Consider the following 23,507-nt stretch of genomic DNA (forward strand, 5'->3'; position numbering starts at 1 on the left):
CACGCCGTGTGGGGGCAGCTCTGGGCCTGTTGGCAATCATTTGTTTGAGCGACTTCTCTTGTTCCTTCCTGAAAGAGAAGTTGTTCAGACTGGAAAAATAGGTCAGGGGAGCAGTTCAGGAGAAGACTGCCAGACAGCTGCCTCTCTGTCTCCTGTGCAATGTCCCATGGCGGTGGGGGATCTGACCCTCTGTCAGGCGAGTGGATGTGCTGCGGGCTGCGTGTAGTGTGGTGGGACTGGGTGTGCGAACTGTGAGCTCTCGCTGGTGGACCCCCTCTGCTAAGTTAGAGGGTGACTTGGCCACCCACCCCACAGTGAGTCTCCTCTTCTGACTGAAAAGGTCTTCATCAAGCTGCTGGCTCTGATACAGTCCTCTGTGCCTCCCCACGGGTGCAAAGGTGCAGGAGGAAGGTGGTCCAGGGCACATGGCCACCTAAGAGGGTGAGCTCATGGGGTGGGACAGCAGTAAGAGCACACCCGAGCTCTGGCTCGCTGTCACACTAACACAGCACCGAGCCTGCTCCTACTTTTCAGCAGGCAGAGAAGAGTCCACACAAGGTTCAGGGACTGGACCTCAATGCAAAATGAGGTACAACACAACCAGCGGTACCCAGAATCACAGAGGATGCCCAAGCCAGAAAAATATAATACATGGCTAGAAACTTCTGCTTAGACCCAAAGACTTAAATCTGCAGATCTGATTTGGCGGAGAACTCAAGTTTACACCCCAGCTTTCCAGCTGAGGGCAGGACAGCCTACTCCTCTCCTTCCAAATCACTCTAGACATGGCAGGGTCATAGGGTTTGCAGAAGCAGCTTCCTCTTTCCTGATCCAGTGCCCAGTGCCTAGGCTGGGGGACAGAGAGTTGGCATATGGGGTACATCCAGGGACTCATCTCACCTCCTCTGACCCTCGTCTCCAGGAAGTCTGGCTCCTGTGCTGCTGCTTGTCCTTGCTCTCAGCCTCTTACTATTCCCAGCCCCAGCTAGGGGTGATGTGATAAACTTCCTGGTTTAAAACCTATACACTTGAAACCTTTTTAGGCAACATAGTAAAAGAAGTGATGGATCCTGCTGTGGCTGTTTGCTTTGCGGCCTTTTGGAGGCAGCGCCAAGTAAAATGAAGCCCCAGAATAAATCCTACTGAACAGGAACATTTTTATAAATAACCTCTGCTACAAAACTTGCAAGTACTTGAGCTTTTCTATATCTCTGCAGCCAAAAACATGTGTTTTGTGTTGCTTCACATAAATCTCTCTGGTTATTTATCTGCATAAACCCTTCTATAAATTGCTCACTGGGCCTTGAAATGCGGCAAGCAGGCTCTTTGATGTATGTCTCAATCACCAGGTGAATCAATCACTGCTGTGCACACCTTGTTTGCTCCCACGCAGGGAGAAGTTACCAGTCCCCTTTGCCAGAAAACAGGGCAAAAAGTCAAATGGTTTTGATGGATGGATAAATGTCTGTGGGCTGAACCTCATGCACAGAGCTTGTTTATACTGAGAGTTACTAGGACTCCCTCCTCCCACTAGCTGATAAAATACTCCTCCTCCCTCCATCCTTATGAAATATACTCCAGAGCAAGAGCCTGCACATGAATATTTGCTCTCTTTGTGAGCTCCTTTTACACTACTGCATTTCCTCCTGTGGTGGCAATTCCTCTCTGCACAGAAATAAAACACCAGCCTTATTCTGTGGCGTAGGTGGTATCAGTCTTGTTACAGACCCACTCCACACAGCAGCGGATCTCACTCTTCATCACCACAGCACAACTTTTAGCATTTATTCTGTCCTGCGAATTAATTGTGTTCATTTGGGTTACAGTTTAGCTGAGTAGCTTTTTGATTGAGTGCTACCATCGGATTTCACAAGGGATGTGCAGACTCATTGACAGGCAGACAAGATGCATCATCCTTGAGTGATCTGTACTGCTGACATGCTGTGTGATACTGTCTGGATCAAGGCATCACCCTGCCTCAGTTTCCCCTTCAAAATGAAAATGAGTCAGTGCAATAGAGAAACTAAGAGCATTTACTTCATGTTGACATAGCTGTCCTGTTGGCAGTGTTGTCGGGTCTCAAGGGTGGGAATCAGCCTGCATATACAGTACACTATAACATGACATGCTTCTCTACGGAAAGCAACCCCTTGTGAACGCCCTCTCACCCCTGCACGTGGCTCCTGCACTGCTGCGACGAGTTGCTGTCTCCCAGGGTGACAGCTCATATTAGCAATGTTTTCATAAGGGGGTGAAGGGAAGGAGAAGTTGGAAGAGGGGAGACGGAGCCTTAGACAGCTTGGCCAGCAGTTCAGACACCTCCCAGTGTGACAGCCCAGAGCTCACATTCACTGGCAGCTACTGAGGAAGGAATTGGCTGGCCTTGGGAGCGGGCTACAATCTTTATTCAGGGGTCCCAACAGCAGCTGAACTGCTGATTCAGGGACAATATGTGTGATTGATTTCATCCCTTCTTCAGCTGCGTACAAATTGGCTGAGACTGCTCTGGAGTATCTCATGGGTAATTTTTCTGCCTCTGCACTGCTCCTGTGTAGTTATCTTTGGTACCCCATGGGCTCAGTGCTTTCTTTTGACCTGTGGGGTGGGGCTGGACTTCTTTTACTACAGCCCACTGTCAGAAACAAAATGTTATTAAAGGTGGAGGTGGGTCTTTCAAGCCCCTTATTCACCACCTCCTTTGATCACTTCAGTCCCATGGGACTTCTTGTGGGGTGAGGAATTTCTCAGTGCCATTGGGAAAAGTGGATGTGTGCTCACGTGAATCACATCCTCCCATGGGGCTGAAATCCATGGTCTTCACATCCAGATCACAAGCTACGTCTATATTGCAGTAAGTGATCCCAAGCATAGACTTTTCCGCCTGCTCTGCCTTCCTGTGTCTCCCTTACCAATCACTTCTAGCTGCCTCTTAAACAGTACCCACCTTCTGGGAGGGCTTTCTTGCATCAAACTCAATATACTCTGGGAATGTTTTAGACTTCAGCCCAGACACGCAGTCTCTGTGGAAAAAGAAGATGGATCTATTTTTAGTGTGGCAGTCTATGCAGAGTCACTGATGGCAGCTTCTCCATGACGAGCCTTTCCAACTCCTGGGGCAGGCTGACTGCTTCATGGCGGGGAGTTCCTGCATGTGTGGGCAACATGGTGTATGTGACATGTCAGCTCATCTTTGAACATGTCTGGAGTCCCCGCAGCCGTCGTATGGGAGCAGATCACAGCAGGGGAGCCTGACCAAGCCCACGCTCCTGCAAGAAAGAACAGAAACCAAGGGGAAACAGGAGTATAGAGGACACGCAGGGACTTGCGCAGGGTGTAGCCATGCCTCAAGATCACATATACAGACTCCTTCATGTCTCCTTTCCCTCTTTACATGCCAAGTCGAAATCTCCTGTCATCCACTTGAGAGCCAAGATCGGGGTCCTGAAGACCAGAGATTCCCAAAGAAGAGGGATGAGGGTCTCAAGTTTGGCTCACCAAACCCAGCACTGAGCTCTGCTGCCTCTGTCCCAGGCTTGCCACAGGAACCCTGTCACACTGAGGCTTCCCCTTCCTCCCATCCCCTCTCAGTGGAGGCAAGGACCAAGCAGATGGTGGACACCAGCTCCTTTGCTATGCTGCCCCTCAGCACAGCAGAGGCAGTCCCAGTGGAGAGGGCTTGTGCCTGCGACATGGAGCAGCCCACTGCTTGGTGTACCAGGCGCATCCCTGATGGTGGGAGCTGCCGGGTCCCTGGACAGGTGGCTCGTGCATCCTGCTGGCTGGCATCACCAGCGTTAGTCTGGGGGAGCACCCCTGTCCCTGTCAGGGCTTTGCCACCTCCACAGCACTTTGCAGCTCCCAGCGCCACTCCTGTCTCAGCCCTCCTCACCACTCACACTCTGCTCCCAGCAAAGAAACTTCACAGGAAGATGAGAAGCAGCGAGATCGGAGGCATTCATTTCCTTGGGGCTTAGCCTTGAACTTAGTGCCTTGAAGTTAGTCTCAACTCTCCTGATGTCTCCTACCCCTCGTTCCACTGCGGCGTTCCTGGTTTAGCTTTAATGTCATTCGCCAAAGATCATGAGTTTAAATCACGCCATTGAAAGTAATGCTACTAATACTAGCAAAAGGTTTTTTCACTTGGGAATTTTCTTTTCTCTGGGTTTTGAATCCCTTTTTGCAGCTTTTCTCTGCAACTTTCTGAGCTAGAAATGTATTTTCATGGAGAGTTTTGCATCGTCACATGGCTCTGGGAGACGGGCACCAACCTCTGGGAGCCCTGCTGTTTAACTGGAATTCGGATGCATAGTAAATAATTCTGCTTTTGATAGTTCTTGTTATTACAGCTTGGTTTAGGACACACACACATGGGTTTTCAGTGCATACATACATACACATGCACATGTACGTGTACATCGTGACCACACACCCATCCACCAAGCACCGTGTAAAACACCACGAGCTCAGTGCCCAGTGCCCAGCCCACCCAGTCTGAGAGGGATGGCACCGGGATGGGGGTTGATCCCAGCTGTCCTGAGCAGAACAGAGCCCTGGGGGATAGCCAGCCAGGAGCTCCTCACACACGCTGCCGCAGGGGGCCAGTGTCAGTCCACTTTTTGGAGATCCTCTAAGGTTGGTGTCCAACAAGTGACCAAATAGAAGGGGAGTTTATGCCAATGTGCTGGGAGGTCCCCTTCTGAGCGAAGGGGAGTTAGCCTGGGGTTGGGGGAAGGAGGCTTGCAGGTTTCACAGAAAAAGGAGGAGTCAGCAGCAAGTCAGAGGCACGGTCTACTTGGATCCTTGGCCCTCATCCACCAAAAGGTGATATAGGTCTGTGAGATCTCCACGAGTACATCAGATGTGTCCCCACATCCAGTTTCTGTTTAAGATTGCTTTTGTCACAGAGGCACCGACCTCTGTCCCCTTCCCCTGGCAGAACCTCCACGCCATCCTGCGTGACAGTGAGATGAGCTTTATTAACATTAGACACCCGGACGAGAGCTCACCCCCTGGCCATTGCCAGGCAGAAGGCACCGCCTGTGCAAATGCCAGGCCTGGCTCCATGACAAATGCAGTGCCCCTCCATCCATGCCAGCAGTGAGAAGGTCCCCAGGAGAAGCTGTGAGCACAAAGGCTCTTCACCAGCCCCTCCAGCTCACCCTCTCTGCTGGTCTAGCCTGCGGCACTGGGGCTGTGCTGCCAAAGGCCTCTGAGGCTGGCTGTCCTGTGGGGGGACAACCAGGGCAGTATACTGCTGAGCCTTGACCCCAGCCCTGGTGGGGTGGGAAATTCCCAGGGGAGTGGGAGAGCGTTCGGCAGCATGTCGGACACCCTTTGATTGCAGAGCATAAAGCAAAACAGGCCAGTTATTGACTCAAGTTTGCTGTGGCTCTGGGCTCTGCCAGAGCCAGGGCTCTGAAGAGCCCTTCAGATCCACGCAGCGTCAATCATGGTCTTCTTGTTCCGACAGTAAAACTTGATGGTGCCTTTCATCACCGCCTTGCAGAGGGCTGGCTACAGCCTGTCTTTTGCAAGGAGCAGCCTGGCTGGTGGTGCAGTGGTGGGATCCTGCTGTCCCCTGCCGGGCATCCCCAGCACAGTTTGCAGCGCTGCCCCAGGTTTGAAGATTCCAGAGGGCATGATTTAGTGGTTACAGCAAAGGAAGAGGAGGCACACTTAAGATTTTCTCTCCAGCTCTGTTGTTTACGTAGCTTCAGGCACCCTAGTGACGTACTTTTCCCTGCCCCACGAGAGGAGAGAAGTCTGCCAAGCTCACCTCACGATGCTCTCAGTTCATGCAGACTGTTTTGGAAAGCTGTGGACCACTGGTGGTACAAGGCAGAGCAAAACTCCCACTGATTGCAAGGAGATGTTCGTACCCAGTGAAACCACAGCTGTAATTCACTGGTGCTTCCAATCAACTGTTTCAGATGGACACGCTGGTGGAAGGAGATCCCGCCTCCGCCGCTACAGCTCAGAGAAGGGACCGAGGCCGCCAAAGAAGGCTGCTTGGTGTGGTGGTTATAGCTGAGGGTGTAGAGGGGGGGAAATAGCAGAAACAATTTTCTAGAACATTGTGCAAGGCAGTTTGGGAACTGTTTTTACACGATGGGCAGGGAATAAGAATAGCTGAGTAAGTCAAGCATGTTCCCATAGGTTTCTGCCAGAGCATGGCTTGTGGTGTCCTACGCCCCGTGACGGGAATCTCCGCTCACCGCAGCACTCTTGCAGCATCCCCGTTTCACAGAGGTGAGGCACGAGGTGCGTGCTGCTCCCCTGCAGCCTTCCAAGGGTGGGCTGCTTGGCCCAGACGCTGCGCTGTGGCCTTGGTCACAGAAGAACAGCCACGGTGGCCATGCCGCTGCAAAATGGCTTGAGCAAAATATGAGGTGGGAGAGATGAAGATGAGGACTAACATCACCATGAAACCCTAACACTGAAATAAAATCGTCTCCAATCAAACCATATATCACTGGAAGCAGCCTGTAAATGCGAATCCTGGCTGGCAGCCAAAGTGCAAACAGCAAGCCTCTGTGGAAGTGGCTTAATGTGCAGCGGGGACCACTGCTATTATGTGTCCCAGAACAGGCTGTGCTGGTGCATACGTTTTGCAGTGTTGGTTACAGGCTATTAAACCCCTCTAAGGTTATAAGTTCTCAGGCCTCTTCCGACTGCATAAACTCTTTCCTAAAAAACCTCACCAAAACACACCCAAATGGCTCATAGTTTCATCAAGGGTACCATTTCCCCACTTGAACAAAGGCAGAAGAAGAAGGGACCCATCTACAAGGAAAAATCATGTTCACGTGAGGTTGCTTTGTAGGACCGCTAGCCAAAAAATTCCTAAATAGAAGGAAGGAGCCACTAAAGTAGTGTTGGTACAAAGGAATGTTGGTACAAAGCAGGTCTGAGGATACCTGTCCTGCTCACTCCATGCTCCCTTCCTGGGCACTGGAGTGAGAGAAGCACCAGTGAATAGTGAATGGAGAAGAATTTAAATTAGCCAGCCTAAGGGTCTTCCGAGGTTGGGGACAAGGACCCTCAAGAAGTCTGATGTAGGCCCACTCAGCAGATGGAGGTTCGGCAATAGCTGAGGGAACATGGGACGTTTAAATTGTTAATGTATTAATCTACCTTTCTCAAACAGATTCTGTTCCTCCATCACCACCACCACTCATAAATTTAGGTTTATTTCAAACCCTAGGGCTTGCTTTTCTCCAGAAAGGAAACCTTGCTGTCAAGGGCATTTAGACAAAGTCATGTTGTTTCTGGGTGGGAGCTCAGTGCAATTTAATAAGAGCTCCAGCATAACAGCCCAGTGCGCTGCGCTGCACTGCCCATGTTGGCAACGGGGACCCGCACCACAGGAGGAGGCAGCACTGGGAGGTGCTTGGTGCTGCTGAATGGTGGGTGCTGACAGCACTCAGGATTGTACTGTGGTGTTTGCTGCTTTTATTCAAGCCTAAGCTCATGGCTCTAAGTGATTCTGAAAGCCTCTTACATCTTCCTTTCACCTATTTGCTTTTTTAAGTAGTTTTCCAGCTTTCATTTTTGTAAAGAAACACCTGAAATTCAATACATCGATGTTAAAAAAAACCCCAAGACAGTAAGGAAAAAGCGCACTCAGATTGTTTACACAATCTCAGGGCTTTTAAGCCATTTTGGTGATTTCTGGAGGCAGAGGGTGCTCTTGGACCCTGCAGTGATGCACCGTGAGAGCATGGGGACCGCCCAGGCGGTGCCTGGCCACAGCGGGCAGGGCAGTGGGATGGCCCAGCTCGGCTCTTCCCCAGCCTTCGTGTGACCTTCCCCGCTGGCATGCCTCTGTTTCCCTCCTTGTGTCTCTCTTGAAAAGGAAGTTTTGACACACCGCTGAGTCATCAGCTGTGGAAAACCCACAGTTCCTTCAAACACCCACAGCGGTGTGGGAAGACAGGAGGAAATGGGAACACCCAAAGGCAGTGCCAGTGCTGAAAGGCAAAGACGCGGTTTGGGTCTGCAGTGTTCAGCACTGCCCTGCGGGATGCCCTGGAAGTCTTTCTCCGGTGAAAAGTGCTCACATGGAAAATGTTCTCTTCTCCCAAACCTCGTCAGAATTGCCTGCTGCAAAATCCCTGCCACCCACCACCTTGTAAGTGTTCAGAAAAAACACTATCTGATGTTATTTACAAGAATGAGGGACTTATTTCATGAGCTCAGGCATTTGACTGTCCTGGGAAAATCCCAGCCTGAAATACAGAACAAGATCCTGGAGAAGAAAAGCTGTCACTGTGCCCTTGGACCAAGTCAGCTCTACCCTGGGACACGTCGGTACAACACACACTGGCCAGGCTCAGCTTTGTGGGCTCAGACAGGTGAGAAGGGGTCACAGGAGACCAGTTTGGCCAGTTGCAGCTTTGCCGCAGGGCTGCCTGTGCGTGAGCTGTGCGTGATTCGCCCAGCCCTTGCCCGCACTGCTGATGGCTTCACAGCCAGCACAGCCAGGGGCAGCGGCTGCGGTGACTCGCCCGACACCGGCCGCAGCACAAGGTGAGCTCACTGACCTGTGAACCCATGGCCCAGCAGGCACCAGACGTCCGCGCTGCCCGCTGGGACTGTGCTGTTGCTCACATACCACTCCTGCTGGGACTGCAATGACCAGGCGCTACTGCCGCCATTGCCTCTTCCCCTGGGCAGCAGCAGGTGGGGATCAAATTGATGACCCCCAGTGAGATGCTCCATGTTCATGCATAGAGGCATGTGGGGATGGGGTCCAGGCCAGCACTGTCCCATCTTGGCCTTCAGACGTGCCTAGGGATGCCCTTCTCTAGAGGTGGAGTGTCCTGAAGAGACAAGTCAAGAACCCCCAAACTGTCTACCAAATCCAATACAAAGAGGTCAGAGTATGTACGCACCCCAGCTCCCCGTCAGGACACTTGTGTGACCCCGGTACCATTCAAATGGATCTGGTGACTACAACACAGAAATACATTTCATTAGGGTTCCTAAGAAGAGAAAAACACATCTCCCCTGTTACAGTCAGCCTGAGTCTGTAGCACCCTTGGGAATAGATCTGATGTCCATGTTCCTGTGGATGCACATCAGCCTGGACGCTGCCCGAGCTGGGCTAGTCAGAGCCTGGCTAAACCTGCACGGTGAGCAGCAGCCATGGTGGGGAGCTCAGCTGCAGGAGGCAGCAGGACTGGGGTGCCCTGGGAACCCCGCAACCCATCAGGAATGTGCCACTGTCTCACCAAGAGCAAACATCACCATCCTCACAAATGGTTAACCTGCCGGGAGCCGCACAGCACTAATGACTTCACATGCATTTAATCAGCTTGGGCTTCCAGTGCCTCCTCCTCAGGAGCAGGAAAGGCCGTGCACCCCCGGTGCAAATGCTCCCAAAGCCGCACCCCCCCCTTACCAATCATTAATCACTGCTGGGCCGGCAACGCAAGTAACTGGCAAGCAGGAAAAGGCCAAGTCTCCGCAGCCCCGGCGGGAGCAGCGGGAAGCAGTGCTGACCGGTTCCCTGTGGTGGCAGCTCGCTCTCTGACCACCCTTCCCTGGGAGGCCCTGCTGGAGGTGGCCCGTCCTGCACCCACTGCCCTTTCCTTCAGGAAGGTCACTTAGTCCCAGGCACGGGAGGCTCTGGCTACAACTGGGAGCTGCTGGACTACGCCTGAGGTGGGAGCTCTGAAGAGGGAGCTTCTGCCTGGCCGGCACCGCAATCTTCATCTCTTCACCATGGGGCACAAGGGGCTTTGGAGTGCCCTGGAATACACCTGCCGATTGCTGGGCATCTCCACCGCAGCAGGTAAGAGCAAGCTCTCTTTTTCTTTGGTACTAAAAGGCGCTGAGCGGGTGTCAGGACCCCTGAGCTGTCTCCTTGCCTTTGGCCAGGTGCAGCCCATGCCCCATCCTACAAAGGGGACAAGGAAACTTAATCACTTTTGCTTTGGGACCCAGGGAGGGAGCGAGCTGGGTGCCTGGCCAGGCTCTTTCCGAATGCTGTGGGAGGCACAGTGAGACATCCAAAAGGAAGAGCCAGCACTTAGTATGGCAGAGAACAAGCTAAAGCACAAATGGAAAAGAAAACTAAATTATATTCTTGTAAGAACAGACATGGGCACAGGCAAGATGTGAATGAGACTGAAAAGCAAAATACTCATGGCTGCGCAAAACTGCCAGGCTGCTCCATGGGTTGTGAAAATGAAGGAGGAGCAGCCTGTGCTGTGCGCAGTGAGTTGTCCTGTGCCAGGCAGGATGGAGAGGTCCCAGCCATGGTGGCACAGCTACTGGCAAAGTGCTGCTCTGCCTCTCTAGCAACCCGTCAGGGATCAGGCTCAGGAAGCGGTTCAGGTTATAGCTGCATTACAAACACCATAAATTCACCCACCTGGATAGTTGTGTCCTCTCACCCGCTGCCAGGGGCTGCTTGGGACCAGCGTCCTCTGGGTTTGGTGACACATCCGCGTGCCTGGTTTCAGGTGAAATGCAGGTGTTTTGAGCCGGCTGTCTCAGACAGAGCATCGCAGCCAGAAGGACTGAACTGTGGTGAATAACCCGCTCATATCGGGCATCTCAGGACAGGACGTGTCGAAACAGCTAACGCAGAGGGCTCAGGGGTTCAGTCTGGCACTGCTGCTGACTCATTGTTATGGGACAGGACAGGCAGTGCTGTCTGCCTCAGTTTCCCCATCAATAAAGCAGAGATCAAAGTGCCTGATTTGCCTAAAGGCTAGAGGTGTGAACCAGGGGTTCCTGGGGAGAGGTGACTTGAGGGGGTGCCTGTGGTTCCCGTGTCAGACCCCCAGGAATTTCAGATTCAGACACTGCAGAGTAGGTCACAGCAGGCCCTCCTACCTTCTCATTTCCTTTACCAACTGCAGCCATGAGAGACACTTTGCTCAAGTCAGGGGCAAAGTAGAAAGCACACAGGTCAGCTGAAGAGAGCACAGGTCCCCAGGGACACCTGAAGCCCAGTTGGGACACTGGAGACTCTGCTCTGGAATGTGCTTTAAATGACTGATAACGGGCAGAAATCTGAGTCTCTGAGTTTATACAAACTCCCAGCAGATAAGTGCACATCATGATAAGACTGCAACAGATAGGAGCTGGGACACAGCTTCAACCAGTGAATGTAAATCTCTTCCTTTCTCCATCCCCCTGGACCCACATCAGCCCCATGCTGGTCTTATTCTCCCTTTAAGCTCCAAGGAAACTCATAGAGACCTTCCTGGGAGAAAACATGAGTTTTTTGCCATGGGAAAACTAGAGCTAGAACAGCAAAATTGAAAGTAGCTTACAATTTGGGAGTGTCTTAGTGGAATACAATCCCTTTCTCTCTCTACTGCTTGTTTTCTTTCAGTCATTTTGCATCATCTGCACCTTTCTGTAGTTCTTGAAACGAGCAGTGCGGTAGTCTCTCTGCTGAGCATCACAGAGCATAGACAGCTGCACTATTTCTCTCTGCGCTTTTTCATAGCTCTGATGCATTCCCAGTATCACCTGACTTTCCCAAAAGGCCGGTGAAGAATGGGAGGTGCCTGGGTTTTATTCCCCTATGTGTCTCAATGGACTAAGAAAACAGCTCGATGCAGTGTTTAGTGCCTGATGAGGTGTGCAAGGTTTTTGCATGAAATGGAAACCATGCAGAAGAGAATCCCGTGGGTTTTGTTTGAAAAAAAAAAAATATGAAAGGGAGAGGAGAGTGCATCAGACTCACTAATTGATTCTGAGAAGGCCTGGCCAGCTGCACAAACTGCTTGCAAACACAGAAGGTTACCCACAGAAAATAAACCTCCCCTTCCCTGAGGATCTTGGAGCGTAATGGCTGCAATTGTGGGGCTACAGGGTTTCTTGCGTGTGAGAAATTCGACATCCCCGCCATCGGCAGAGCCTCCTGAAGAGTGATCAAACGGCCCCACAATTCGCTACAGTGTTTGGGGCATCTCTGTAGTTAAGAGATTTTGAGGCCTTGTGATTTCTGCATCTAGCGAGAGAGTCCATACTTATTTCTTAATTCTTATGCTTTCAACCATTTAATTCCTAATCATGTGCCTTTAGCCACATGGCTTGGATAAGATCCAAATCAAGGCAGTAACTAGTCCAAACAAACACCTCGGAAACAGCCCTTGCTTCTTGCAGATTCTTCATCCAAACAGCTTTGTGGATAAAGCAGAAGCTGTGCAAAATCAGGAAACCTCCCCATCCAGAGCAGAGACTCAAGCGTAACCGCCAAGCTGTTGAATTCTGCATTCATCTGCAGGGAATGAATGGATGAATGAATCCATTCCACATTTGTAGGAAAGATTATAAAGAAGGCTTCTCAGTCACGAGACAGCAAAGAACAATACTTTGCATGTAGGATTACACAGCTCACACAGCTTCATAGCCCCTGATGGAACTGATTTCCCCATGCCCCTGCTCAAGGCTGGAGAGGCAGCCTCCAAGGAGGAGGGCAACCTGTAGGCCCCATGCGTTCCCCTGTCTGACAGGGGCCAGCAGCTGCAGGTGACACAGGGAGACCACAGAGGGGGTTTGTTCAGCCTGGACAGGAGAGCTGTGTGCTCGGGCACAGACCCTCAGAATTCACCCACCTCGTGGGCTTGATGGACACTGGTCTGCATTCCCATTTGGGATCCTGGTACCCTTCTCCAGCTGGGTAAACCACAGCTCAGGTAAATAAAGCCAACTGGCACCTCAAGCCTTGGCCAGCATGCAATGAGCAGGACCAGTGGTGAGCTTCCTGAGCACCAGTGGATGGGCAGGGACTGCTTGGTGAGATGTGTTGACACCAAGTGCGGACAGGAGTGCGGTGACTGCCTACAGCGATGCCCTGGCCATGAGACCTGGGCTCCGTGCAGCCCCACACCAGTGGTGCTTGTGTGCTGTGACCAACTGGTCACCGACCAACCAGCTTGCTGCAGCTGGTGCAAGGCACTTCGGTTCTGCACCATTTTGGAAACAGTCCTGTGGGGAACTGAAGGATGTTGAAGAAAATTTTCCATCCCCTGAAGCTATTGGCCCCCAGTGGCCAGTCCAGGGAAGATTTTAGCCTCACTAATACTCTTAATCCCCCCTAAACTGACTCCCCAGTGTGCTGTGCTGGCCGGGGCACTGAATGGACGTTCATTCCCTGGTTTTAATCTGCCTGCTCCCATTATATGTTTTTCTGTTTGGCTAGCAAAGGATCTTGATGCCATGGCTACAGCTACAGCCATTTGCGAAGGCAGCTGGCACGGTTCCCCTGTCCTGCTGCTGCCCTGCGGCCATGTGTGGGGTGCAGCAGGCCTGGGCAAGCAGGGAGGGCAGGGGAGAGGGGCTGGCAGGCGCTGGGGGGACCTGGGCAGAGAGGTCCCCAGACAGGGAGGGGGCAGAGGTGGATGGGGCAGTGGAAGGGAAGTCCCTGTGGCAGCCGTGATGAAGCGGCATGGCAGGGGGTAGAAGGGACACAAGACACTGATGCTCACCTACCCCAGCTCTCCATGGCCAGCTGGTACCCCCAAGGCACCTCTCCCCTGCCCACGCAGTGGCAAGGCTGCTGTGACAGGGGTGCAGCTGGGATGGGTTTCTGGGCTGTATGTCAAGGCCAGCATTCAGCTCTGACTCTCCTCGGGCTGGTGTGTCAGCATGAATCACTGGTGCTGGCAGTCCTAACATGCTGCATAGCACTGGAGGAGCCACCTCACCAGCCTCTGTGGAAACCGGGGCATTATTCCTGGTGCCTGGTGGGGCACTGGGGAGTTGGGAACCAACCCTGCAGTCAGCATCTTTCCTGCCTTCTCTTTCTAGTGCTGATCGGTGTGGGCGTAGAAACGCTGCAGCGAGGACAGTTCAAAAGCCTGGCTTTCTATCTGCTGTGAGTATTTTTGCCCTTGGAATCAGAGACAGTGGGGGTGACTCGTTCGACCCCTCCACCATATGTAGCACCAGACTAGACTGCAACAGCAACAGGGAGCAGTGTCCGAGGATTTGGGGAATTCAGATCTCCATCTCTAAGTTTCAGAGAAGTAAGCTATTTCTGTTAGAGAAAGTCATGCTACGGCATCACCCATGCTACTGCAGACTAAGGCAGGCCAGAGGTGACACTGGCTGCAAGCTGACCCTCTGGGGGCAGAAGGGCTTTGAGCTCTCCACAAACCATCTGAGCAGAGGGTGTCCAGACCCCAGCACACAGACTCTGCTGTGAACTGTATAGTAAATCCTGGCCCTCTATGCCCCTTCTGCCACCTGGAGAGCATACACAAGCCCAGCTCTGCCACCCTGACAGCTCCACCTTTCAGTTTTTCAGGGGTTGCAGTTACTGTCTGTGAAGGCTTCTTCTTTATCAGTTTGTTCCTGGAGATGTGCTTCACGTGAGTAGATCCTGTCCAGTCTTCTCCAGCCTTGGTGGGACTTCCCTAAGGCAATTTGCCCCTTACAGGCAACGCCAGACCTAGCTGAGCTGCAAGTGCCCAACCAAAGGTCCTGCCCCTACTGCCATGGCAAGTGCACTCAGGCAGGGGGGAGGTAAGTGGGGCCATGTCCACAGCCAGCTAAACCTGTTTTAACCCAGCCTTGTGCCGTTATTTGCTGAGCACCAGCAGGACAAAGCCTGGTCTGCAGCACCTGCTTAACACCCACTATGAAGCCCTACAATGGGCCGCGGTTGAAGGAAGAGCCAGATCCCCAGAGGGAGCTGCTGCTCCCTCCCAGAGACAGCACAGAAGTTTAAGTTAGAAAGCAGAAAATCCTTATGTACTTCTCAGAGGCTGAGCCCTTTTCTGCTGTCTTTTAGCATAAACTCAAAAGGCCTGCTTCAAAAGCTTAGAGGCAATGCCTTTCTCCAGCTAATGGGCACTCAACTGGTTGCAGTGAGCAAATGCACCAAGGAGAGAGGGCCTGAGATGCTGACCTCTGGCAGATCTAGCCCCTGGCCTCTTCCCGCCATCGGAGAGGCTCAGGCTTTGCTTACCTTCCCTGACAAACACAGTGGTTTCCTGGCATGCCAGAGCAAGGATCTGAACCTTTAGGTGGGTGATTGTTAAATCCAGACCTTCTTGCCATGTGCTTGGTGCCCCATCCCACAAAGACCTCTGTTTCTCTCTGCAGATATGAGCCCAACTCCCTGGCACAGGCCTGCTGGAAGCGAGCTAGACGCCCGGGGAGCTTCCAGAAATTCCTGGGGTACACACTGCTATCGGTGGCTTGCTTCCTGCATCCCGTCCTTGTCTGGCACGTCACCATCCCTGGTGAGGAGCCCGTGCTAGGGTGGGGAATAGTGCGGATGGGAGCATGGTCTGCTGGGGGCCTGAGAGGGCAGGGATGTGTGGGGTGTGGATGGATTGTGGGGACCACTGAGCTAGCTGGACCAAGCACTGCTTGGTGAGCTCTTCGCTTTGCCCCAACCCTCAACCAACATGGCCTTCTCCCCAGGGTCCATGCTGGTGCTTACTGCCCTGGCCTATTTCTTGCTGAGCAAGAGGAGGAAGAGCCCAGAGCACAAAGAGACACATCCTCAGGTGGGCCAGTACGTGGACCCTTCAGCCACCGTGGCAGCCCCAACCATCGCTGGTGACACTGAGCAGACCTACACCTTCCATGGGTCCCAGAGGGACCAGCACCGCTCGCTGCTGGGCCACATGAAGAGCATCCTAAAGGGCAGCAAGGACAGGAGCCCAGCTCCAGCAGCTCCTGCCCAACCAGCGGCCCCATTGGCCCCACGCAAGCAAGTGCACTTCCAGGAGAAGGTGGTGCAGATCATTCCCTCTGTCAGCGAGAGCTTGGAGGACGTGGAGAGCGAGGCTGAAGAGACGACGTCGGACACAACACCCATCCTCACCCCTCCCGATGCCCCCGTCATCCTCTCTCCCCTCAGCTCCACAGGCCTCTTCTGAGCCCTCAGCAGGAGGAAGGACAGGGCAGACATGCTACCCCTGCCCCTGGCATCTCTCCCTGCCACTCTAGCAGCTGAGGGGCCCCGAGAGGCGGCCCTCCTTGCCCTCCCTGCCTCCAGGGTGACAACTGTGTCAGCCCCCTTTTTGAGGGCCTGCTCGCACTATGTGGTCCCACACCTTGTGACAGAGCCAGTGGCTGTCCCCAGCCCCTGCAGCGCCGTGCCCAGGTGACAGGTGGGGTTTCAGCCAGGGTAGTGCCAGCACAGTAAGGTTTCTGCTCCCATGGCCTCACGTGTGGGTCACCCTCTGTTATGGCACTACACATCACAGCAACTGCTCCTGCCTAACTTCACAGCTGTGGTGCGGGCCTCCCACGAGGGAGCAGCAGCAGCAGCAGGAGGAGGGTAGACCGCCGTGTCCCCGGAGCAGCCTCTGCCGTGGGCAGTGTTCTCCCTCCTGCCCTCGCTGTGTGTGGAAGTGCTCAGGGCTGGGACACATCCAGCACAGGGCACCACAGCCTGCAGGTTCCCTCACAGCATCTGCACTGGCTGCAGCGGGCCCAGGGCATCCAAAACGTCATTTCAGAGGTGTGCTGAGACCAAGCACGCCCCTGGGGCTAGCACCCGTGAAGTGCCCTCCCCTGAGACATGCTCTGAGCCCAGCAGGGAAATCACCTCTGACCTTGGGGATATCTATGCAGGAACAGGGAGGACCCAGGGTTTTCCTGGTGTCCCCTGCCCAGACAACCCTCTTGGGTTAGAAGAGCTTTGGAATGATGTAGCAACTCGGGTCATGAGGTCCAGCACCGCCTTGGCACAGCAGACCATGTGTAACTCCCTCTATGTGTTAATTATGGGCTCCAGAGGGCAAAGGCAATAATAAAGTTACAATTCTGTCCCCCCCCAGGCCCCTCCATGCCAGCTCTTCCCTTAACCCTTCACTTCTGGCTTAATCCTACCATATATTCTGCCCGTTAAGGACCATTCACCTATAATCAGGCATTTCTCTCCTGTTCAACTCGTCTCCTTGGCACTCTCCCACCTGAGGACCAAGACTTTCTGCTTCCAGGTGGCAAATGCCATCCGTGCCTGGAGATGTCATCACCAAGACCCTCTCAGCAGCATCAAGCAACTCTTTTGGCTGCAGATGGGAAAGAGCTCAGGTGGCTGGATTTTCTCGGACACAGCACATGAGGCTGCACTGTCACCGCTGCTGGCATGAAGACTTGCAACTGCTCTGAGCCAGACACACAAGCATTGGGGTGAGGTGGTGGTAAGGAGAGAAGATCCCTGAGACCTGCTTAAACTGTTTATAAGGTAGAAGCTGGTGGGGCTGGCTGTTTTTCTTGGAAATACATTATTTCTTCTTTTTAAAATCTCAGCTCTCTGAGTCACAAACACCTTGTTCATTTAGGAAAGCAGAGTAGTTTGCAGTGTGAAAATGTGAAGTGTAAGTGTTCAAAAATCAGAATGCAATTGAGATAAGAACCCAATGCTACTTTTTAATAAACTCTTTCTAAGTGACTCCTAATCTGGGGGATGGATGGGGAAGACATTGACTCTCAGTCTTTGATTGCCTGTGTTTAATAATGAAACTGTCCACAAGAGAAGCTTCTGAATGATTGCACACGCTTATCATTCCTACAACCCAAAAGCTTTTTGTTGCATCACCAACATTTAAAATGATAGCTGGTATCAACTTGTTCTAAACATGATATATGGATTAGAGATCTCCTGGCAGCACAAATTAAACTACCACCCCATAAATGAATGCTGGGGAAGAGTCACGTACACACCTGCCTTTAGGGTGGTTTTGCACCTGCAAAAACGTCTTCAGAAAATTGTGCCCATTTTTACAGCCTAACACTGCACAACTGATAGCCGCAAGCCCGTGATCAAGCCACAGCTCCACCCTCAAGCTGGTGTATTCATCACATTAAGAAATAAAAATAAAGCTATTTTATTCTAAAGTTGGTGGCCATACAGCATACCTGCATCAACAAAGGTCCTGACCCAGACATACTAACAAGGTACCCCCCCTTGCCAACTCCGCCCCAAAAGGCTGCGCTCTGCTAATAGACCTGCTCTCATAAGCAAGCTCAGCTTTCTGCATCATCCAAGGCTCTTCTTTGAACTTTGCATAATTAATTACACACACGGAGATAAGGTTTGTTGAAAAGGCACTGCTCCCAATAGATCAAGCGATCTGCTGATGAGAGAAAAACCACATTTCTGCAGCCTCCTCTCTAGCCCTGAGCAAAGCTCCAGGGCAGCCTGGGTGGGGAGAGCTGCTCTGCGACAAACGTTATCCTTCAGCCCTGGCTCAATCAGCCCCAGACTTCGTACTGGTGGGGCAGCAGGGCAAGGGGAGAAGTAATGAGGTCAGAGCACCTGCCACGCCTTGATGTGCATGGGGAGCAAATTTCATTGCTCTGCGAAGTGTATAAAATGAGTTTGTAATAGTTAGCGTCTGCAGAATTAGCTATTTCAGCTTTTACGTTCATCTTTTGAAGTCTGGCATAGATTTCCCTTAGGAAGCCAGATGGGGGGAAGCTACAGGCGAGGTGGTTGTTCAGCCTTCCTGGAGACAGCACTGGACCTGGTTGCTTTTCTTGCCTGCTTCCTTGTATTGGCCTGGCTCCTCTCCAGCCTCACAGCTAGCAGGCTCAGCAGATGACGGCTGGAAAAAAGCTGCTCGTCTTTTCTGTGGCATTAAATTGTCTGTTCAGTTAAGGTCCACGGCTGGCTCACCCTGGAGTCTGCCAAGAGCCTCCACCAGTGCCAGGGAAGTGCTGGGACCACAGAGCTGGGGGCAGGATGCTCCAGAGGCAGCCGGTCTGTGCCCCAAACAGCAGCATACGGGTGCTCTCCTGCCACGGGGGCTGAGCTGCTCCCAGGGCTGCCCCTGCCAAGAAGTCTGTTTGTACATCCCCGCTCTGCTCCTCACCACTCATCCCACCCCTGGTGCTATCTGCCAGCTCCATTGGCTGACGCAGCTCGTTAGCTCAAAGGGAAAATAATTAGGAAAAAGAAAGCCAGTGGCTATCTTCTGGGATAATGAGCCAAATAAATTCACGGAAGGAAGGGCCAGCCACAAAATGGAAGGGATGTGGGATAAAAGCAGCCCTTTCAGAGGCAGCAGGCTGTTAGAGCAACTCAACTGCTTCAAGAAGTGCAGCCTCAAGCTTTCTTTAAAATCCCAGTGCAAAGGAAATGTTCAGCCTCAGGGGGTGTCAGATGACTTTGCAGAGGGCTCAGAGATTATTTGCTCTAGTGTGCACTTTTGTGTTGGCCCCTGTCCCTACATTTAGCTGTGAGGGATGTCCCAGGGGCTACTGAAAGCACCAGAGATGCTGTTGGGGGCCTGTATATGAAAAGTCTCATATATGCGGGGTAATTGCAGGAAAAGAAAAAGAGGAAGAACTTGACACTATTAAATGTGCAGTGCAGTAATAGCTGAATTTGAGCTTCCTGAACTGTAAATTCACACAGCACCAGATGAACGTTGCTATGTAATTTTTGCCTGTGTTACAGTTAATTCATGATACAGCTAATCCATTGAGATTAAGCCACTGAGCTAGAGCTGAATGTATAAAGCTATAAACTCCTATGGATTCACACACTGAAAGGAAACAAGATGAATCATCCAAAAGAAATATATGCGTAAGGTGAAACTCTGTGAGGTAATCCTGGCAGAAATAGTTTTCTTCAAAATTTCTTGCAAAGATTTCCCTGTGTGAGGAAAAAATTTGCCTGCTTTGCATGTACATACGCATTGGAAACACTCTACAGTGCTGCTTGACAGCCAACTTGGTGAACCACTGTTGCAAACAATTACTCCATTTTAACTTTTATAGGATGGCAAAAATAGATTTCAGTGCAGGCTTCAGTTACAATTCCCCTCTGCCTCCAGTGCACACTAGCAGGAGTAGCTGCTGCCCAGCCCAAAGGCGGGCGCACGACCTGCCCCACTACAGTTCTTCCACCCTCCAAACTCCCTGCCTCTCCCTGGGGACTCTGCACCCCAGTTTCTCTGAGCACTGCTCCCTGTTCAAAACCAGGATAGGAATGTTTTATCCATACAACAGCAGTGTTAGGAAAATAAAGTATATTTAGAGAGGAAAATGTAATATTCGGTTTCTGCAGTGTCAGTACTCGAAATCAGAAATGCCCAGCTGCATGTGCAACACTTGCAGCAGCAAAGACTGGTATTAACATCACTGTCATGGGCAGCTCCTAATTCAATATCGAGTCATGTCCACATGCAGGAGAGGACCTGTCTCCACTTGATTACAAAAGCTGCATGCCCACACACCTGCAACACTACCACTCCTCAGCCCTGTACCATCTCCCATCCCATTCAGGAGATTCTCCCATGTGCTGGACCAGAAATGCAGGTTCTGTTTTGGCTGGACTCCTGCATTTTGTGCTGTGCAAGAAGTTACAGGAACCAGAAATCGTATCCCAAACCTGCCTGGGATTCCTTGGGACTGTCAGCTCCCTTATCGTCTCGGCATGGCGTGAGCAAAAGCAGGAATCTGTCTTCCAGCTGCCGTACAGGAGCTTGTATACCACTGGTGAAATGACTGCACTTAGGATACATCCTAGTGAATGATTAAGGTACCTTCAGGAAACTAATTCTAGGCAGCTATTCACTCAGCATGTGACTTTATTGAACCCTGCTTGGAGGCTCTATGCGAAATACCAGGAACTTGATTTCCCAACACAGGTCTTTGGATCACATGTAATATAGGGAATCTATACCTGAGACAAAAACAAACAAACAAACAAACAAACAAACAAAAAACAACCAAAAAAAAGAGGAGTAGTGTTTCCTGGCAGCCCTTCCTCACCCCAGCCTATACCTATAAGGGACTTCATACAGCACAGGAGGAAGTTGTGAAGAGCATCATAACACTAATCCCCATCCCCCTTCCATCTCTTCCTTCTACCCAGTTTCTCCTTCACCCCAACCTTTTCCAGACCAGAGCTGGCCTCATTCAGAAGAGCTATTTAAGAAAAGATATCATGCCGATCGATTCACGCTAAACAAAATCACATACTGTGATGTGATTGTACGGTTCCTCCCTGCCCTAACTCTCCTTTCACCGCCTCCCCCTCCAAAACTGCCCTGTAGGAGGGGCTGGGTTTGGTATTCACCCGGGTGCCCAACCTTGCTTACCAGCCCCCAGCTCCCTGCTGGCACCCTGCTCCCTGGCTGGTGCATCGCCCGCTGCGCCTGCACCTGAGCTCCCTGGAGAGCCAGGCTCGCAGCTGCTGATTTGGGTGAGCCTTTCGACACAGCAGAGAGAGGCAACACCTAGCAAATTGTGCCTAGAAGGAAAGAAGGCAGCAGGCACAGGAGACAAACCCGGTGAAAGGAGGCTATATGGCAGCCCTAACTAACTTGTTCGGTTTTTCTGTTGTTTTTGGGCAAAGCTCACCTTCCAACTCTTGATGCCTGCTGATGCGCTACAAATTTTGCACCATGAAAAAGCAAGTTTGTTTTTTTTTTCAGTAAGGTTTTGTGCTAGGCTGTGTCACTTCCTTCAATAGCATGAGAAAACAGAAGTATACAAAAAGAGCTTTACTGTGCACAAAACTGAGCTGAAGAAGCTCTTCTACATTGGTTACTCCCTCGGTCACACTCAAGGAGAATTCTCGAGGGGAATTTGGTGCAGTGACATTGCTTTTGAATTTGATATAGTAGCACTACATTTCTCCATTTCAAGCTTTGTCCACATTCTTGGTTCCCTGTTTCCCTGATGTGCCTGTAGAGGAGACAGTCCCCAGCATGGGAGCAAGCCTGCCTCAGCTGAAGGGGCCACATCCCACTTTATGCCACGCTGCAGACCCCCGTCCCCATTTCACGTGCTCAGGAAGGCTGAGGCTGCCAATGAAGGTGTAGGTGTATTACAACACTCAGATCCTTCCCATGCTCCCAGATCCGGTGGGCGAAGCTGGCAACCTGAACTCCTCCCTGGGCGTATGTATTTGTAGCAGTACAGCATGGAAGCTTGACCAGAGAGGTTCTTGAGGGGCAGGGCTTGGGAAGGAAATTATACCTTTTAGCCGCACCTTCCTCTCAAAAACCCAAGCCCAGGCATGAAAGTGAATTCCACCTTATTCCTCTCAAATTAATTATTATTCCCTCTCAGCATCTGTTTCTCATGCAAGCATCTGCAAGCTTGGAAGAAATCGTCAGCTGCATAAATGGAAGTCAAAGCATCTTCTCCAGCAAAAGACATGTTATGTGTTTCACATTGGGACTGCATGTGGTCACAGTGTAAAAATATGACAATCTTACTGTCAACATCTCTCATGCGGAAGTGCCATAAGAAGGAAATTGCAAACAAATTCCTGCTGACTGGTTTGGAAATGGAGAAGGCTCTGCTGTTGTCATTATTTCTCCTGGCTCTTATCCAGTACTAAACTATCACATTTATGCTATAATTATTTTTTCAACCCCATGCTAACTTGTTTTATGATTTCTTCACTTCCAACTGGTAGTCACAGGCACAAACATTCCCTCATTCAAGCTGATTCCTTTTAAATCAAAACTCCACACAAAAGCACAACATAGTCCCTCTGCTCATGTATTTATCAGATAGTTATAAATACAAATTATCTTTAGCTTTCGTAATCTGACATTATTCATAAAGTTGCTGTTACTGTGTGCCTTTGTTTTCCACTTACACAGCACTTTCAACCATGGAAAAGGTGGCACAAAATGGCAAAATATTTTTTTGTTTTGTGTCCTGCAGCCACAATTAAGAATGCCCCAAACTCATTAATTACAGCTTTGGTCTTCTCTGAAACAGCACCACATGTGTGAGTTACTCCATCAATAATGAACACTGCGTTTTTAGAAAAGCTACCACGGCAGATCATGCGATACAAACTACCAGACAAAGGAAAACATACCATCCAGAATTTATATTGCCATGGAAATGTTATTGCAGCCACTGTACTGGGTCTGCCCTGAAACAATGTCCTGCATGCCATTCTGCCCAGGCTCTCTCCTTTCTTGTTACTTGCTTAAAACTTCAAATGACAGCAGAGAAATACCCAGAGTTTGGCTCCAGCTGCCTGCCCTCCCTGGCGTTTTCCATGGTTTCCACTCTTGTGTGGCTGACACCTGTGAAACGCTCATACAGCCACCCAGGTCTGCATGGGGCTACCATGCCAAAGCTTAGTTTTGTTACTTAATAGTTTGGTTGACAAAAGTAATTACTGGAGTTATTGCCCCACAAACAGCTAAGTCAGTAAAACAATAAAAAAGTGGAAGAAAAATCAGCTTAAGCAATGTCTTAAACCTTTTGTATAAGACTGTAACTCTCATTTTACTGGCACTCAGATGGGGTTTTTTTCTTGCTTAAACAGATTGTACATCTCAGGCAAGCACAGTGAAAACTACAAGTTGAATGGGATGCCATCGATGCCACTCTCAAGTGGAAAATCATTAACAATAATTTGTAATCAAGTTTTGCAGACATTTCATGTAACAGTAATTAGAAATTGAAAGATAAATCATATTTCTGAAAACATTCATTTCTTTTGGCAGTCTCAATGTTTTTTAATTCTGTAGTTACTAAGATGAAAGATACAGTATACCTGCACAGGATAGCTGCTAAGAAGTTGTTGCACT

The 23,507-nt window shown here is 50.9% G+C and overlaps 1 protein-coding gene across 2 annotated transcripts; it reads left to right on the forward strand.

Annotated features, from left to right (window-relative positions):
• Positions 1-9,401: 9,401 nt before the first annotated feature.
• Positions 9,402-18,131, forward strand: TMEM72 (transmembrane protein 72). 2 transcript variants are annotated; one of them, XM_054207522.1, is made up of 5 exons: positions 9,402-9,796; positions 13,777-13,843; positions 14,268-14,339; positions 15,076-15,215; positions 15,400-18,131. In XM_054207522.1, exons 1-5 carry the CDS (start codon positions 9,727-9,729, stop codon positions 15,858-15,860), a joined length of 810 nt encoding a protein of 269 aa, XP_054063497.1. In that variant the 5' UTR covers positions 9,402-9,726; the 3' UTR covers positions 15,861-18,131. The 2 variants fall into 2 exon arrangements, with proteins under 2 accessions (XP_054063497.1, XP_054063498.1); XM_054207523.1 differs by lacking the exon at positions 14,268-14,339.
• Positions 18,132-23,507: the final 5,376 nt, after the last annotated feature.

This window comes from Rissa tridactyla, chromosome 6, assembly GCF_028500815.1.
Source record: "Rissa tridactyla isolate bRisTri1 chromosome 6, bRisTri1.patW.cur.20221130, whole genome shotgun sequence".
NCBI lineage: Eukaryota > Metazoa > Chordata > Aves > Charadriiformes > Laridae > Rissa > Rissa tridactyla.

What these genes read in the sequence shown, in the direction of transcription:
- TMEM72 (XM_054207522.1), top strand. Translation starts at nt 9,727, where the DNA reads ATGGGGCACAAGGGGCTTTGGAGTGCCCTGGAATACACCTGCCGATTG. An exon ending in AGCCTGGCTTTCTATCTGCT is followed by an intron (nt 13,844 to 14,267) that starts GTGAGTATTTTT and finishes TCCACCTTTCAG; the next exon opens with TTTTTCAGGGGTTGCAGTTA. An exon ending in TTCCTGGAGATGTGCTTCAC is followed by an intron (nt 14,340 to 15,075) that starts GTGAGTAGATCC and finishes TTCTCTCTGCAG; the next exon opens with ATATGAGCCCAACTCCCTGG.